The sequence below is a fragment of the Sciurus carolinensis genome, chromosome 4, assembly GCF_902686445.1.
Source record: "Sciurus carolinensis chromosome 4, mSciCar1.2, whole genome shotgun sequence".
NCBI lineage: Eukaryota > Metazoa > Chordata > Mammalia > Rodentia > Sciuridae > Sciurus > Sciurus carolinensis.
The window spans coordinates 68717871-68735561 of NC_062216.1; the positions used below are offsets into that span (position 1 = coordinate 68717871).

The window sequence follows — 17691 nt, forward strand, 5'->3', positions numbered from 1 at the left end:
TTCCCTTAGTAAATGCTGCCATTCTGCACTTTGAAACTGTGGCACACTGGTTAGCCCTCAATTTTGCCCTAATTCCCTGTATGCACAAGCTCCTTAAAGGGAATTAATTCCTTTGTAGACACTGTGAGCCCCACAGCTTCTCGCATTAACCTAGGTACCTAGCAGGCGCTCAATAAATATCTTTACATTAACTGGTCATTTACAATAAGTATAGATTAGTGAAGCAAACTTTGAGGACAGGGGCTAAGGGATGTTCTCCATCATTCCTTTCCTTCCCATGGGAAAGAATAGAGAGGATGTCTGAGGTGTTAACTAATCAATCAATGAAGCCTATGGCAAACCAAGAGTCCCTTTAATAAACATTTTTAAAATTTTAAAAAGATATCCCTTTTTATCAAAGGTAAAAGTCTATGCAGAAATAAATCTGGTCTCTCCAGAGAGGGAAGAGGGGAAATATTGGAGAATGATACCAGCCAAATTACGTTGTTATACTATGTGCATATACAAATATGTTACAACAAATCCCACCATTATGTGCAGTTATAATGAACCAATAAAAAATAAGTGGAAAAAAATCAGGTCTGCCAAGGAATCTATATGAGTATCCCCACCCTTTTTTCCAGAAAACTTTCTCCCTATGGGGAAATTAAAGATGAAGAAGTAAACCTAAAGAAATACCGGAAAACTATAATCCACCCAGAGAAGGCTACTTGTGGCACAGAAGGGCTACTTAACGTGATCCATTTGTGGAGCCCATGTGAAGGGTTAAACTCAGAAATGCTCTAATATGCATTTTCAGCTAAATGCTGAAAGAATAAGTATTAAAGTCAATATTTAGCCAGGTATGGTAACACACGCTGATAACCCAGCTGCTTGGGAGGCTGAGGAAGGAAGATTTTGAGTTCAAAGCCAGCCTCAGCAACTTAGCCATGCCCTAAGCAACTTAGTGAGACCCTGTCTCTAAATAAAGTATAATAAAGGACTGGGTATGTGGCTCAGTGATTAAGCACCCCTGGGTTCAATCTTCAATACCAAAAAAATAATAAAGTCAGTATTTGACTAAAACTATGACCAACACAGAATAAATTTCTGGGATACAAGAATAAACTTGAAGTAGTCTCATTAAAAATTTTATTACTCTTACAGTTCAAACATTTTAAAATGCTAGCAGACCAATCATAGAACTTTGACATCAACTGGTCATTGATACTGAAGGAATAATAATTTCTTAATTTATTAGTAGAGAGAGCAACTGAGTTAGCTGCTCCTGTGGTCTCTACAATGGACATTTATATGATATGTTCATATTTATATTACATTATATTTATATTACATGTTTATGTTTGTTACATTTATATTACATTACTTTCAACAGAGGATGGAGGGTAAGATTTCATTTTTCCCAAAAGAAAATCTTTTTTCTAATTACTATAATTAATAATGACAATAATATAGACAAATATCTGATACTTGATCATTCACAAATATGAAGAAACTAGAATACTGAAATAGGCATTTGGTGACTTAACCCTCTAAATAAAAAGGCCAAGGCCAATTTCAGTGCATCCATAGATATAATAGGATGAAGACTGGCTACATTTTACTTTTTCTAAGAGCAAGACAAAAATATATATTTATATAAAGCATGAAATCCAATTTTATTAAAACAAAAAGAAGGGGAAAAAACTTTCAACATGACAACCACCAAATATCCTGTTGCCCTCCCCTCAAAATAATCAAGACAATGGTGGGGCCAAAGGAATTGTTAAAACCAAGTCCTTACCTTCAAAGGCTCCCATTCTCACTGGAAAGACAAATTACCAGTTCACAGTTACCTTAAGTTACCTTAGATAGTCAAGTTACAAAGTATTAAAGAATAGAAAGTACCCATGTGATTTAACATATAAAGAGAAGCACTTCTTCAGAGTTGACAAAACAAAAACTGACCAGGGGCTCTCACCCTCAGGGCTAGAGACCTCCACATCTTCAACTCCATATTCATATTCCAGCAATCAATAGGCTTAATAAAACATGCCACACATACAGATTACCATTTGCGTACTGACTATGCATCACACTATTTTAAGTATTTCTCCCATGAATAACTATTTAATCATCAACAAATTTTTAAAATCCTAATAATCATGTGGTATGATGGCCATTTTAGAGATGAGGAAAACTTGCCCCAAAAGTCATGATTTGTTCAATGATGAAGATCAGATTGAACCTAGATAAACCCAAAGGAGAACCTGGGCAAGAATTTGAACCACATGAACCAATCCAGCGTCTGCATAAAAACTTTACACCGTTTTCCACTATGTGCAGACTTCACAGAGGCACCTATTTGATTTGATTTGGGGAGCATGGGGGTATGCTGGGGATGGAATTCAGGGCCTGATGCATGCCAAGGACCCAGTCTACCCCTGAGCTACATTCCAGCCCTGGACAACTATTATTTTAAAACTATATGAAAATTGAGTCCAGCACAGTGGCACATGCCTGTAATCCCACTGGCTCAGGAGGCTGAGGTAGGAGGATGGTGAGTTCAAAGCCAGCCTCAGCAACAGGGAGACACTAAAAAACTCAGTGAGACCCTTGCCTCTTCAACAAATGTTGCTGGTAAAACTGGAAATCCATATGCAGCAGAATGAAACTAAACCCTATCTCTCACCCTGCACAAAACTCAACTCAAAATGGATCAAGGACTCTGGAATCAGACCAGAGACCTTGCATCTCACAGAAGAAAAAGTAGGTCCTAATCTTCAAAATGTCAGCTTAGGATCAGACTTCCTTAACAAGACTCCCATAGCATAAGAAATAAAAGCAAGAATCAATAACTGGTATAGATTCAAACTAAAAAGATTTCTCTCAGCAAAGGAAGCTATCAGCAATGTGAAGAGAGAGCCTACAGAGTGGGAGAAAATCTTTGCCACTCATACTTCAGATAGAGCACTCATTTCCAGAATATATAAAGAACTCAAAAAACTCTACACCAAGAATACAAATAATCCAATCAACAAATTGCTAAGGAAATGAACAGACACTTCACAGAAGAAGATCTACAAGCAATCAACAGATATATGAAAAAATGTTCAACATCTCTAGTAATAAGAGAAATGCAAATCAAAACTACTCTAAGATTCCATCTCACCCCAAGTAGAATGGCAATTATCAAGAACACAAGCAACAACAGGTGTTGGCGAGGATGTGGGGGAAAAGGTACACTCATACATTGCTGGTGGGGCTGCAAATTAGTGCAGCCACTCTGGAAAGCAGTGTGGAGATTCCTTAGAAAACTTGGAATGGAACCACCATTTGACCCAGATATCCCACTCCTTGGCCTATTCCCAAAGGACTTAAAATCAGCATACTACAGTGATGCAGCCACATCAATGTTCATAACTGCTCAATTCACAATAGCCAGATTGTGGAACCAACCTAGATGTCCTTCAATTGATGAATGGATAAAGAAACTGTGGTATACATATACAATGGAATATTACTCAGCTATAAAGAATAATAAAATTATGGCATTTGCAGGCAAATGGATGAAATTGGAGAATATCATGCTGAGATAAGCCAATCTCAAAAAACAAAGGATGAATGATCTCACTGATAAGCGGATGATGATACATAATGGGGGGTGGGAGGGAGGCAAGAATGGAGGAAGGGGGGGACTGTATAGAGGGGTGGGAGGGAGGAAAAAATAACAGAATGAATCAAACACCATTACCCTATGTAAATGCATGATTACACAAAGGTATTCCTCTACTTCATGTACAGAGAAACAAGATGTACACCATTTGTTCACAATAAAAATAAATTTTTTTAAAAATTATACTTTTATTTTAGTGATATACATTAATTTATTTGAATTAAATGTACTGAATATCAAAAATATTAAAAATATTAGACCTTTGAAAAAAAAAAGAAAATACAAAATGGGGCTGGGGATGTGGCTTAGGGGTTGAGTGTCCCTGGTACCGAAAAAAAGGAGCTATAATCATAGATAAATATTGTAGTAGCTCTTTTGGTCAGCATAATTTGTTTTCTTAGTCAACAGACACAAACGGTAACAAGAAATTATGTAAGAGTCTTTAAAATTTTTTGACAGTACATTTTTTTATACAAATTATGTTCTTTTACTTTGGGTGGTAGATTCCCAAGTTTCATTGTAGTAGTATGCTATACAACATGTGTGTGCATACATGTATACACATTCATCTTCAATTCTTTTAAATGATTCAGATATTATATAATTTTTAAAAAATATTTAAGTGTACTGGCAGCCTAAGGCCAAAATATCAACTGTAAAAAATAAGAGATCTTCAGGTGAGAACGAGGATCCAGAATTAGGAAGATAGCTAAGTGAGCTCAGAGAGGTTCATTCTGCAATAACAAAGCTGCCATCTGCAGAGTTAAGGAGGATGACCAAAAGTGCACCCTTTGAGCTGGGGGGCTCAGTGTAGAGCACTTACTTAGCATGCATAAGGCCTTGGGTTTGATGCCCAGTACTGAAAAGGGAGGGAAAATGTGTGCTCTCTGCCTCTTGTGAAAAGGGGAAATTTTGGAAGAATTTTCAGTAATATCAGTAAACATTTTTAATGAAAATATTAAGTGAGCTAGAAAAGGGGTGAGGAGGAAGAGAACTGAAAATAAAACACCTGTGCAGTTCCTACAATATGTGAAAGTTTTATGATCAAAAAATTGTAACATAAACAGGAAAAATTCTAGAATTAATAAGTTTCACTCTAGCATTCAAGACCGCAATGTGTGCAGCTCCCTCATTACTCCTACATTGCATGGAGGTGGCTGGCTTACTGGAAACCTTGCCCTCATGCCCTTGCACCCCCTCTTCCCTCTCCTGATCTGTCTCCTCAATCCTTTGTCCTCTTCACGCATCTTAGCACACTCACATTACAATAATGATCATTTTTTATTAACCCCTTCCTTGGAGGCAAGCACTGTGCTATATACTTAAAATATGTTCCCTCTGAACCATTAAATCACCCTCACTTTTGGACGTTCTGATCTCCCTTTTAGACAAGAAATTAAGGCTTGAAGATTAAGTAATCTGCCCTAATTGAAACAGCTGACAAGTGAGTGACCCAGTTCACTCTTTACTCCAAAACACATGCTCTTTCCACCTCATTTATTTATTTATTTATTTTTTATTTAGTACCAGGGATAAACCCAGAGGTTTTTAACTACTCGATCACATCTCCAGCCCTTTTTATTTTTACAACAAAGTCTAGCTAAGTTTCTTAGGGCCTAAGTTGTTGAAGCTGGTTTTGAATATATAATCCTCCTCCCTCAGCCTCCCAAGTAGCCTGGATTACAGATGTGCACCAACATACCTGTCATGCACCATGTTATTAAGCATATGTTTAAGCAATGGCAATCACATCTAAATTAGTGTGTGTTGGATGGGCTAAAAGAAGCTAGGCCTGCTGTCTGCTCCCAATGAAGAAAAAGACCAGAAAAGTGTTGCTCTAAAGGTTAATTCTTCTATCCCAACTTGTTCTATGAGATTATACCCAAGGGCCCTAGCTAACTCCCACACACACAGAATCAGCAGGTGCACAAACCAACATAACAGCCCTGGACAAGACTGTATCCACATCCTGTCTCCTGTTGGCTTGGTGGGCCTTGGTACTGCTGCTTTTGCAAAAAGTAGATTTAACCCCTACAGAGGCAACGTCCCACATATCTTTGGAGGGTATTCTCCAGTTACCTGAGAAATTTCTTAGTTGTAACTCCACTAAGATTAAATTGCTAGAATGAACACTTTTACTGAGTTATCAAATTGATACTAAAATTTCATCTATAATAACGTTTTCACTTATCTACCTATGATTATTTGCGACCACCACATAGTGACAGGCAAGAACTGAGTGCCCAAATAAAAAAGTTTATTATTTTGGAATAAAAATTCATGGAGTCAATATCCATTTGCTACCACCCACCAGGTTCTGAGGTTAACAGCACAGCAAAATCAGAACCCGCTCTGGATAGATCTTTCGGTCAAACCAAAATTGTATAGGTAACTAGGCGCTGCAAAAAGTTTTGACCCAAACATACACTCTGAACTCCAAGGCACTCCATAAACACCTGGGGACAGGCATTGAGAAGAAAATATTTCTTCCTATGCACCTTTTAGTAAAAAAGAATGGCTTCTTTCTTGAGTTTAAAACATTTTGTTTTTAATATTAACCCATCTGGTCGTTTTATTGTGGTCGGGGAAAGTTCCTTTAATAAAATGCCCCATTTAAGAGTCCTTAGCTCAACTGGTCATTTCTTGCAAATTGGTAGCTCTTAGCCTTCTGAAGAGCTGAAAGCTGCACATCTTCTGGCCGTGGCAGGAGCTTTCGGGTCCTGGGGAGATCAGGGTTGCTTCTCCCAATTCTATGCATCCGAGTAGCCGCTGTCCAGGCCCACCCACCACCCGTCCACTACCTTGGTCCCTTTTTCTGCCACTCATCAAGTGGCCATGCCCGGTAAAGACAGTTGAGGCCACGCCGTCGGTATTTGCGGTCCGGATTGGGAAGAGGGCAAGCGCCACTCACATTCGGCTGAGCGGCTCGGTCAAATCCCGCTGCGGGCTGCAATTCACAGAGCGGGTTGGGGGCGACTGGCAGGCCGGGACTTGGGAGTGATGTCTAGGTACCGGGAAGGATCTGGAAGAATCCAGATAGACCGGGAAATGGGGCGGGGGAGGACCTGGGGAGATGCTGGGAGGCGAGACTGGTCCCCAGAGTCCCAGGAGGGTCCCAAGAGTAGGGGAGTAGGCAGTCAACGGGAGGAATGTACGAGGGGGAAAAAAAAAAAAAAATCCTAAGAGCTCCCTTACCAACAAGAGGCCGAACCGGCTCCGCAGTCGGCGTCTCTAGAAAGTTCTCCGCTCCAACCCCTCCGTCGCGCGCTCGCGCAGCGGCTCCTCCCAGTCCCTCCCCCTGGGCGGGTGGGACCAATCACTCCCCACGGCCGACCTGTGCCCGCCCCCTCCGCGCCCGCCGGTCTCGGCCGCGGGCTGCGAGCGCGCCGGCAGCCAGAGGTGCGCGAGCCTCCAAGCTAGTCTTACGCGGTGGGAGGCCGCCGCTCAGTCCCTCCGTCGACTCCTGGCACTCAGGCCTGGCGACACAGCGCCCGGCTCGCGCCTACCCAGCTACCACAGCCAACGGCGCGCCGAGCGGCGATGACCGCCGAGGAGATGAAGGCAACCGAGAGCGGGGCGCAGTCGGCGCCTCTGCCCCTCGAGGGAGTGGACATCAGCCCCAAGCACGATGAAGGCGTGCTTAAGGTGAGGGCCCGGGGTCTGTCGGGCATCGGCCAGACCCGGAACCCCCGGTCGCAGCCTTTCGGCCTTGACCCTTTGGGTCGTGCAGCCAGTGGCATAGTCTTCCCGAACCGGGCTGCGTTGTTGGGGGTGGCGGGAGCGGCAGTACGCTCTGTAGGAGGGCGGCCTAGGTGCGGAGAGGCCCTCTTGCGGCTCCCTGGAAGCCGGTTCTTCGGTTTGAGCCCCCCAGCCCGCAGCGTCTGGGCCCGGGAGGGGGCCAGGACTGCAGAGCCAACTCCAGCGTGCACTGTGCGGCGGAGAGGGGCGGGGCGGCCGCAGCGCACGCGAGTCGCAGCCAGGGGGCCAGAGCAGCGTGCGCACCGGGCTGGGGACGGGACCGGGCCTGCCCCGCCCCGACACCGCCCTGCCCTCGCCCCTTGGCGACCCGCGGGCGGTAGCCGGAAAGTCCCTGGCAGCCTGGGCGGTGGTGCGAGAGCGCGCCCACCCTTAGAGTTAAACATTAACTAGGACGTGAAACAACTCCCGGGAGTGCTTTCGTGTCCCACAGCTCTTTGTGCCACTCGGCTCACGGGCCTGGCCTCGAGGAAGGTTCTGGCGCTCTCGGGGGCCTTCTTTCCCAACGCGGGGACCTAGCGAGGTCACCCGCCCGGCCATGCTGGGCCCCCTCCTTCAGTCCCGGGAAACTAGGAGCGGTGCATGCCGGGACCTGTAGTCCCCCCCCCCCGCACCCCCTGCGCCTTCCAGAGTTGGGGCTTAGGGGTGCGGGGCGGGAAGGAAGCGATTTGCCTGGAGCCGACTCCTCAGCAACCGCCTGACTACGAATAGCCTGAGGAGCGAGGGGGAGGACATCTTGACCCGGGTCAGGACAACCCGCAATGGTTCAGAGCCGGTTCTGCTGGCACTCCCAGGCGGCGAAATTCTAACCCGCGTTGTGTGCGCTCTCCAGGCCATTGTTTCTCCTCCCGGCTTCTCATTGCACAACCCCACGCGTGTGTGGCATATGCAAAGCCAGAGGCCTCATGAAGCTTTCACCTGGTCCAAAAAAGCATCTGGGCTTTGCCCCAGATACTTGCAGCATTTGCTCCAGCTGCTGTCCTGTGAACATGTGGCTTCCTCTTCTCTCTACTGCATCCTGCTGTTTTCCACAAGGTTGATTCCAGGAAGGGTCATTTCCCCTTATATTCTTCCCTGAAGCTCCTATACATTCTGTCATGGTAGAGTTTTCTCAGAGGGCACATATACACACACCGGGTGGCCTGTGAGGTCACCCTTTTATAAATTCTGAAAAGAAGGCAGAAGCCTATACGTCCCTGGTAAATACTCAAGTTCTGAAATAAAGGACTCAGTTAACTAAGTCTGAGTCAGGAAGATCAGTATCCCAAGTCAGAGTCTAAGGCTTATGGACAGCTTCGGTGCTCATCTGTAATCTGACTTTTTCTTTTCCCCATTTGAACTGTTCTGTTCTCTTCATTACTCATGTTCCTCTCGTCTATCCAAATCAGACTATTCTAATGGCCACTGGCATTTAAAAGGAATGAGGAAATGCAGCATAAAGACTACCCCCCTTTGCTGTTGGTAACTGTAAACTGTATTCAACTGTTTATTGATTTGGTCTTCTAGCAGTTCTAGGAGATTGTCATCACTGCTTTATAATCAAGGTCCAGAGAGTTTAGTGACTTTAACTGGAATCATGAACCAAAAGCAAAAACTTGAACTCTAATCTTTTATCTCCAGTTTTTCAAACCAGTTCTTGCTGCATTTCAAGAACGATGGGGAGGGTTAACTGACTCCTAGCCAAACTGCTAGTATCAGAAGCAGAGGAGGATTGTTCCCTTGAATCTGCTTACAAGGAAGCTGGGAAGGGGGAACACAGAAGAGTTCCATTATGTTCCTCTTGGAGGCTTGTAGGAAATTTGGGGCCCCTTTTTGCCCCCATCCCTAAGGTCCTCACTTTCTTCTCTTGCTCCTAGGTCATCAAGCGAGAGGGTACAGGCACAGAGACGCCCATGATTGGGGACCGAGTCACTGTCCACTACACTGGCTGGCTATTAGATGGCACAAAGTTTGACTCCAGTCTGGACCGCAAGGACAAGTTCTCCTTTGATCTGGGAAAAGGTAGGCATGGTTAGTGGGCTTGTGGGGTAGATGTTAAGATGGATAGAAGGTGTCACAAGCAGAAACTCTTCTCAGAACCTTCTTTTTTTTTTTTTTTTTTTTTTTTTTTTTTTTTTTTTTTTTTTTTGGTACTGGTGATTGAACTGAGGGGTACTCGACCACTGAGCTACATCCCCAGCCCTATTTTGTATTTTATTTACAGGCAGGGTCTCACTGAGTTGCTTAGCATCTTGCTTTTGCTGAGGCTGGCTTTGAACTCACAGTTCTCCTGCCTCAGCCTCCCAAGCTGCTCTACAGGTGTGCACCACCGTGCCCAGCTTCAGAACCACTCTTGAGGGGTCATTAATCACAATCTATTACTCATTCTGTGGTTTTTTTTTTTTTTTTTTTTTCCTTCTACTTTTCTGTAACTTTATGGATTCTGTCACCCTCTTCTCAGTTCTCAGCACCTCCCTCTTCAGTGGTGAACTGTCTTGCTTCATTTATTCTAGGGTTAAGTGATACTAACATTCTGAGACCTGACAGCACTTGATACAATCTTCTTATCACCTGTCTTATCTAAAGGGTGTCCAGCTTCCCCTTGGGTGCAGTGATTCATTCTCTTTTTGGGGCACTGTTTGACCCCAGAGTCATACTCCAGCTAAGAGGGTACTGTTTGCCTTTACCTGCAGGGGAGGTCATCAAAGCTTGGGATATTGCTGTAGCGACCATGAAGGTGGGGGAAGTATGCCACATCACCTGCAAACCAGAATATGCCTATGGTTCAGCGGGCAGCCCTCCAAAGATCCCCCCCAATGCCACGCTTGTGTTTGAGGTGAGTGTCCGGCCACAGAGATCCAGGCAAAGGGCCAGGCCTTATCTCAGCCCAGTGCCTGGCTGCCCTCCAGCCCTTCCTGCCTCTTGGAGACAATGTAGCCAAGGCTGAGGGCCTGGCCTTAGGAGGAGAAATGGAGGGGTCAGCTGGCTCTGTTGCTGCCGGAAAGTGAAATTGGAAGAGAGGAGCATAGAGCTCTTCCAGAGTGAAAACAGGGTCATGGGTTGAGGCCTTCTTACTGAAAGGAGTCAGAAGAGTGGAAGGTACGCACAATTATAAAACACAATCCATATTGACACTACAGGGCTTTGGATGGAAGGGTTATAGGTTGGGTTGAGAAAGGGCTTCCCAGAGGAAACAGAACAGACTCTTGACTCTGAAAATGGCAAACCAGTCAACATTGGGGAACATTCAGAAGACTGCTGAGAAATGGCAGGTCACTTTTGACACCTGCCAGATTAGGCCTCACATGTCCTTTTTAAGTAAGCATAGGAAATAAATTGATCTCCTGAAATCTGTGTAGCATGCGTGCCTCTGCCAAAAGAGAGACCAGGGCAGCTCCAGAGAACCTGGCAGAAGTACTATCCACTCCCACTACTTCTTAATTGCCCCTATGGTCAGATCTAGTATGGCAGTTATAGTTCTTTCTCATCTTCTAGATGAGAAGGAAATTGTATTTCAATGTCAAATAAGTTAGTGCAGGAAGGCATGGTTACCTTAACCTTAAGACTTTTTTTTTTCCTGGTTATGCATGACTATAGAATGTATTGTGGCAGAATATACATACATAATTACCTTGTATCTTATTTCCATAGGTTGAGCTGTTTGAATTCAAGGGAGAAGACCTGACAGAAGATGAAGATGGTGGAATCATCCGCAGAATACAGACTCGGGGTGAAGGCTATGCCCGGCCCAATGAGGGCGCCATTGTGGAAGGTGAGACAATATAATCTTGATATATTGATTCTGGGTGGTTTTAGGCAAGTCACTTCCTTTTTCTGAGCCTGTTGCCTTATCCATAAAATGAGGGGTTAGGCCATACCCTCTTAGCATCCCTCTAGGTCCAAAAACATGATGAATTATGTTAGGGGCAAGAAGTGATGGAGATATGTAGGGAAGCCAATGACATCCTTCTTCAGTGCACAGTCCTTTCACACCCTGGTAATTGTCTCTCTTTTCATTCCAGTCACACTGAAAGGGTACTACCAGGACCAGCTCTTTGACCAGCGGGAGCTCCGCTTTGAGGTTGGTGAGGGGGAGAGTCTTGATCTGCCCTGTGGGCTGGAGAAGGCCATTCAGCGCATGGAGAAAGGAGAACATTCCATTGTGTACCTCAAGTCCAGGTGAGGCATGGATACTTTGTAGAGCAGGTAGGCAAACAAAAGTCAGAGATCGGAATGACCACAGTTACACTGGCAAGTTGTGTCTTCCCTTCCTGTTGCTGTGTTCGCAGCAACTCTAGGAACACCAAACACATAGGCCATTATAACTTTTTCATTATATTTGGAAGTGTGACCACAGTTGTCTATGTTGTCCTTTCTCTGCCAGCATCAAGATTTTCATTTCCCATTAATTGATTTAATTATCAATATAATTTATTTACAACATACCTTCTCTGTCGCAGAGACTGCTTAGAAATTCCTAGAGGTACAAAGACTAGTAGACTGTCATTTTTGCCTTCTAGTGACTCCCCTGTTGAGGTACCATTTAGAGTTTTGAGAAAGCTATAGAAACAGCTGTTAGGACCACCTAATAGTGAGTGTAAAGAGGTTAGGAAAGAGTTTGTCAAACGTGAAACATTTGAACCAAGTCTCAAAAGATGAGGATGTACTTTTCAGGAAGTGGCCAAGAAACTTTTTCAGCCTAGAGCAAGTGAAAGCTACCAAGATGACCCAAAGTTGTTTTTTGTTTTTTGTTTTTTTTTTTTTTGTTTTTTGTTTTTTTGTTTTTTTGTTTTTTACTCCTACAGCTATGCTTTTGGCAGTGCCGGAAAGGAAAAATTCCAGATTCCACCATATGCCGAGCTGAGATACGAAATACACCTCAAGAGTTTTGAGAAGGTGAGTTTGCTCATGACTTTCTGGAGTCAGATTCACCCTATCAGTGTCTCTGGGAGAACTGACCATTTCTCTCCCCTGGCAGGCCAAGGAGTCTTGGGAGATGAATTCTGAGGAGAAACTGGAGCAGAGCACCATAGTGAAAGAGCGGGGCACTGTGTACTTCAAGGTGAGATGATAGTCACACTTCATAAGACACCCTTAGGGAGGGCTGTTCTGGACCCACCCTTCCCTAATGACTAAGCTCATTTTCTGCAAGAAATGGGCAAGTTAGCATCTGCAGTTGTCACATAGTATATCTGAGCCTGTTGGTCTTGAGAGGGAGAGGGAAGCAAGCAGGAATTTTGTACCCATGGGTCACTGTTGTCTTCTGAACCTGTGCTGGGTGCTTGAGCCTTCCTCCTACTCTAGGAAGGCAAGTACAAGCAAGCCTTACTACAATACAAGAAGATTGTGTCCTGGCTAGAATATGAGTCAAGTTTCTCCAGTGAGGAAATACAGAAGGCACAGGCCCTTCGACTGGCCTCCCACCTCAACCTGGCCATGTGTCATCTGAAACTGCAGGCCTTCTCAGCTGCCATTGAAAACTGTAACAAGGTAAGGTAACTTTCATGGCAGGCGTGGGCAAGCTCCAGCACATCTGGAATTTGCCCTCAGTGACCTGGCCAGGGGTAGTGGGATATGTTACTTGGGTGCTATGAAATCACAGGCCCAGAGGCATTGGGAGCAAGTTGCAAGCACTTTGGCTTTAGTGGTAGGTGGCAGTTGACACAGAAAAAGGAGTGAGCACTAAAGAATTGTCTCTCACTCTGGTTCTTAGCCTCTCCCTCCTACTTTCCTTCTTTATTCTAAAAAGAATGGAAACGTCAAAGGCCTTTCTTTCATCCAAGGACCTGCTGTCTTCCTTTTCTTTCTCTTGGACTATAAATGAGGTCCTTCCTAGTTTAAATCCTTATTCTTTCTGAGGTAGCACCAGCTGTTCATCCTTTTCATTCTGCTGGAAGCCAGCCTTGGCTGTATGAGTTTTGCACCTGAAGTCTCACTGTTGCTTTCCTGTCTGCACCCTTAGGCCCTAGAACTGGACAGCAACAATGAGAAAGGTCTCTTCCGCCGGGGGGAGGCCCACCTGGCTGTGAACGACTTTGACCTGGCACGGGCTGACTTCCAGAAGGTCCTACAGCTCTACCCTAACAACAAAGCTGCCAAGGCCCAGCTGACTGTGTGCCAGCAGCGGATCCGCAAGCAGCTTGCCCGGGAGAAGAAGCTCTATGCCAACATGTTTGAGAGGCTAGCTGAGGAAGAGAGCAAGGTGAGGATCAAGTGGGGAACAGTTGGAATGGATAGTAAAAGAAGTATTTCCTTGTCCTCCTTAGCTCATCTGGTATGAGTTCTTCATGCCTGTGGTTGTCTTTGCCAGTTCTGGAAACCAGAAGTTGCCCTCTTTCCAGGACCAGCAAGGAGCATGTGTGTTGTCCAGGTGGTGAGCCTTGTCGATGAAGTTCATTGTGAGCCTGGCTGGAAATTCACTCACAGTCCCTACCAGTCAGGAGTAGTAGTGTAGTTCCCAGTTTCTATTCTCTTCTGGGCCTAGAGCCTCTGAAAAGAGCCACATGCTTTTAGAGAGTATAGAGGTTTTTGGTGCTGGGGATCCAGTGCTTTGAGCGTACTAAAGCACATGCCCTACCACTGAACTCTAGGTGGGATTTTAAATAGATAATACATTTATGTAGTTCAATTCAAAGTGCACAAAAGGATAGTAGTAAGAAAAACCTGCCTCCCCCCAGAAGCAAGTGATCCTGCCAGTTCTTGTATCATTCCACTGTGTTGCTTACATATATAGGCAGACAATCATGTTACTTTCAAGGCAACACACTCCACATATTCCCATACTGTGGTTTTTGTCACATAATGATAACAGAAAGTTAATTTCATTAATATTTACAAGTTTGTCATTCTTCCTTATGCATAGTATTTCCATTACGTGTAACATACCATATCTTAAATTAACCAGTTCACTATTCCTATTTCATAGTTTCTTTGATATTCTAAACCAGCACACTCCAGAAATATAATGCAAACATGCTAATTTTAATTTTTTTTAGTAGCAGTGTTTAAAAAGGTTAAAAAAAAAAATAGATGATTGGTTGTTTTTTTTTCCCCCCTCTCTCTTAACTGAGGATTGAACCCAGGGCCACTTTACCTCTGAGCTACATCCCCAGGCCCTTTTTTTTTTTTTTTTTTTTTTTTTTTTTTTTAGATAGGGTCTCACTAAGTTGCCCACACTGATCTTAAATTTGTGATCCTCCTATCTCAGTTTCCCAAATCTGAGATTACGGGCATGTGCCATCCCTGCTAGGCTTAGAATTAGATTTTAATAAAACTTAACTGAAGGTATCTAAATTTTTGGAACATTGTAGTTTCTTAATGATGATGCATTTGTGTTGTGTTTTGGGGGTTACCGGTGATTGAACTCAGAGGTACTCAACCACTGAGCCACATCCCCAGCCCTATTTTGTATTTGTATTTTATTTAGAGACAGGGTCTCAGTGAGTTGCTTGGTGCCTTGCTTTTGCTAAAGCTGGCTTTGAACTTGCCATCCTCCTGTCTCAGCCTCCCAGGCCACTGGGATTACAGGCGTGCACCACCATACCCAGTGCGTTTGTTTGTTGTTGTTGTTATTGTAGTTTTCCCTTTTCTGCCCTCCCCCAGACTAAATCTTCAAAATACAATGTATATTTTGCACTTAAAACACATTAATTTAGCTAGGCAGTGAGCATAGTTCTAAACAATATTAAAATGAATGACCTTACAAATTCATAATTTGCACATGTATAGGTATCTTTAAGGCAGTTCTAGAATTGCAGTGTTTGTGCAGCTCTTTGAAATTGCATGGGTTTTAACTTGGGAATTCAGCCTGTTCTTTTCTCTTGTATATACAGGCAAAGTCAGAGGTAGCTGCAGGAGACCATCACACTGACACAGAGATGAAGGATGAACAGAAGAACAATGTGGCAGGGAGCCAATCTCAGGTGGAGACGGAAGCATAGCCTCTCCCCAGCCCTACTCCTACGGCTGCCTGCCTCCCCTGCTCCCGTCCCTACTCCACCCTGTTAGTTTTGTAAAAACTGAAGAATTTTGAGTGAATTAGACCTTTATTTTTCTATCTGGTTGGATGGTGGTTTTGGGGGGGAAGGGGAAAAGGAATAGGCTAGGGGGTTGAGGTGGGGGATAATTTTAGGTGGCATCGCCCCCCTCTTCCCTTCCCCCATTACACATGAACATATGTCCATCCACACATATGCATCAGAATGTTAATTTATTTTGCTCCCTGTTTGTTATGTTAGGTCCATTTCCAAATGGTAGAAGGGGGTGAGTGGTAGGCATGGAGTCTAAAGTGAAACCAGGGTGGAGAGGGAGACTACTGGGCAGCCGTTTTCCTCATCCTTTCCCTCTCTAGTCCATTTCCAAACAGGCGGCCTCCATGCGGGTGCTAGGGGCATGGGAAAAACCACTGCTGTGCCCATTACCTCTTCCCTGATCCCTTCCTCACCCCACATGGTATGGCTAATGATATCTTCTGGTGTCATGATGACCACCCTCTCAGTGTCCCTTCTTGGCCAGGTTGTGTCCCCAGCCCCTCCCCCCACCCCCCAGCCTCTTCTCTGCACGTTGCTGAAGGTCCAGGCACGCCTCAAGTCCCATGCTTGAGCAATAAAGTGGAAACAAAACCTGGGTGTCAGGCAACCCTTTGTGTTCAGCTTTGGAAGGTGGGTATCGTGGGTGTGCTGTGAGCAGGGGCAGAATGAAGGGAGGTGGGGTGACCCTTCTAGTTCCCAGTCCAGCTTAAATGCAGCATGTGATGTAGACAAAGCCATGGGACAGGAAGCATCCCCACTGCAGACCTGTGCAGGCTGTGACTGGGACTACACTGTAGCCTTGCTGTGGGTTCTCAGCATGCTTCCCTGCAGAAGCCCAGCAGTGCCTCTGGTTTTCTTTCTTGACACTTTAGAGGAAAGTGTAAATAAATACATAGAAGTCTGGGACCCTACTTGTTTGTTCTGAAGTTAGACTTCTGTTATACCTCACTCTGATCTGGTAGTCATCTTTTTAGTTTCTTGGTTTCTTAACAAGGTCTAAAAACTAGTGTGGAGCAGTGGTCATACCCAGTTTTCTTTTCAATGTTAAGACAACATTTTTGCTGCTTTTCTACACTTAATCCTTGACTCCTACAGCATCTTAGGACCCTAGGAGAAGCCAGGGGACACAAGTTGGTCATGCCAAGCCACCTCCAGATGATCCTGGCTGCAGTCCAGAGTTGTATATATCTGCCCTTACCTGCCTCCTGTGTGAGCTGTCCAGTCCTTCACAAACAGTGATAAGGCAGTCTTCCTACCCACATGCCTATATACTTCTTTCAGAAGAAATCTGGCCACGTGCACATTATGGAAGATAATGTGTGAAAAATACTTCATTTAGTTATAAAGTGGTTGGTGCTGGCTGCAGCCAAGAGTGTTCAAGTCTCCCCAGGTCCTGCTTGCTTCTTTCAGGGTTTAAGACAGTCCTGTGTTGGAGGTATATACCTGGATCCTTTTTCAGAATTAGACTCTTGGAACTGAGGATGTACCTCAGTGGCAGAGTGCTTGCCTAGTGTGTGTGAAGCCCAAGTTTTAGTGACCAGTATCATACACACACACCAAAAAAAAAAAAAAAAAAAAAAAAATCACTAAAAATTTCAGATTCTTGCTCCTGCAGCCATATGAGTGAGCCCTTATTAAGCACTTTATTTGGCAGGGGGATGGTGGTAATGGGGAGTAAGCTCAGGGGAACTCTACCACTGTGCTACCTCTCCAGCCTTTTGAGGGGGAACATGATTTTGCTAAATTGTCCAGGCTGGTCTCAAACTTGCCATCCTTCTGCCTCAACCTCCCAGGCAGCTCAGATTACAGGCGTGTACCACTGTGCCTAGCTTGGTAAGCACTTTTAAGCTTATTTAGCACGCTTTCAAGAGCCACATATAGATAGGTTAACCTTGATCCTCACAACAAGCCTGCAAAAGAAGCATTTCCCCATTTTAGAAATGAAAAAACCATGGCTCAAAAACAAAAATGAAAAGGTCTGCCTGGAAAGTGGAGGTCTCTGAAATAATCCAAACTACATGTGACTTTGGCCAACTCATGCCTCTTTCTTCATCTGTAAAAGTAGATGGATAGCCAGGGATGGAGTGCACACCTACCTGTAAGGCCAGCAACTCTGGAGAGGCTGAGGCAAGAGGATCTCGAGTTTGAAGTCTGCCTTAGCAACTTGGGGACACCCTCAGCAATTTAGCATGATGCTGCCTCAAAAAGGATGCGGGGTATAGCTCAGTAAAGCATCCCTGGATCCAATCCCCAGTACCAAAAAAAGTAGAC

The 17691-nt window shown here is 44.6% G+C and overlaps 1 protein-coding gene and 1 long non-coding RNA gene across 2 annotated transcripts; one reads left to right on the plus strand and one right to left on the minus strand.

Annotated features, from left to right (window-relative positions):
• Positions 1-5895: 5895 nt before the first annotated feature.
• On the minus strand, positions 5896-6912 carry LOC124982014 (uncharacterized). The gene is made up of 2 exons (XR_007108161.1): positions 6851-6912; positions 5896-6677 (listed from the first exon to the last, which is right to left on the minus strand). It is a non-coding gene; the product is annotated as an uncharacterized LOC124982014 (long non-coding RNA).
• Positions 6913-7013: 101 nt separating this feature from the next.
• Fkbp4 (FKBP prolyl isomerase 4) lies at positions 7014-16324 on the plus strand. Its single transcript, XM_047548109.1, has 10 exons — positions 7014-7300; positions 9268-9412; positions 10084-10226; positions 11042-11162; positions 11413-11569; positions 12196-12286; positions 12369-12452; positions 12695-12880; positions 13353-13592; positions 15223-16324. Exons 1-10 carry the CDS (start codon positions 7196-7198, stop codon positions 15328-15330), a joined length of 1380 nt encoding a protein of 459 aa, XP_047404065.1. The 5' UTR covers positions 7014-7195; the 3' UTR covers positions 15331-16324.
• The last annotated feature ends 1367 nt before the right edge of the window (positions 16325-17691 follow it).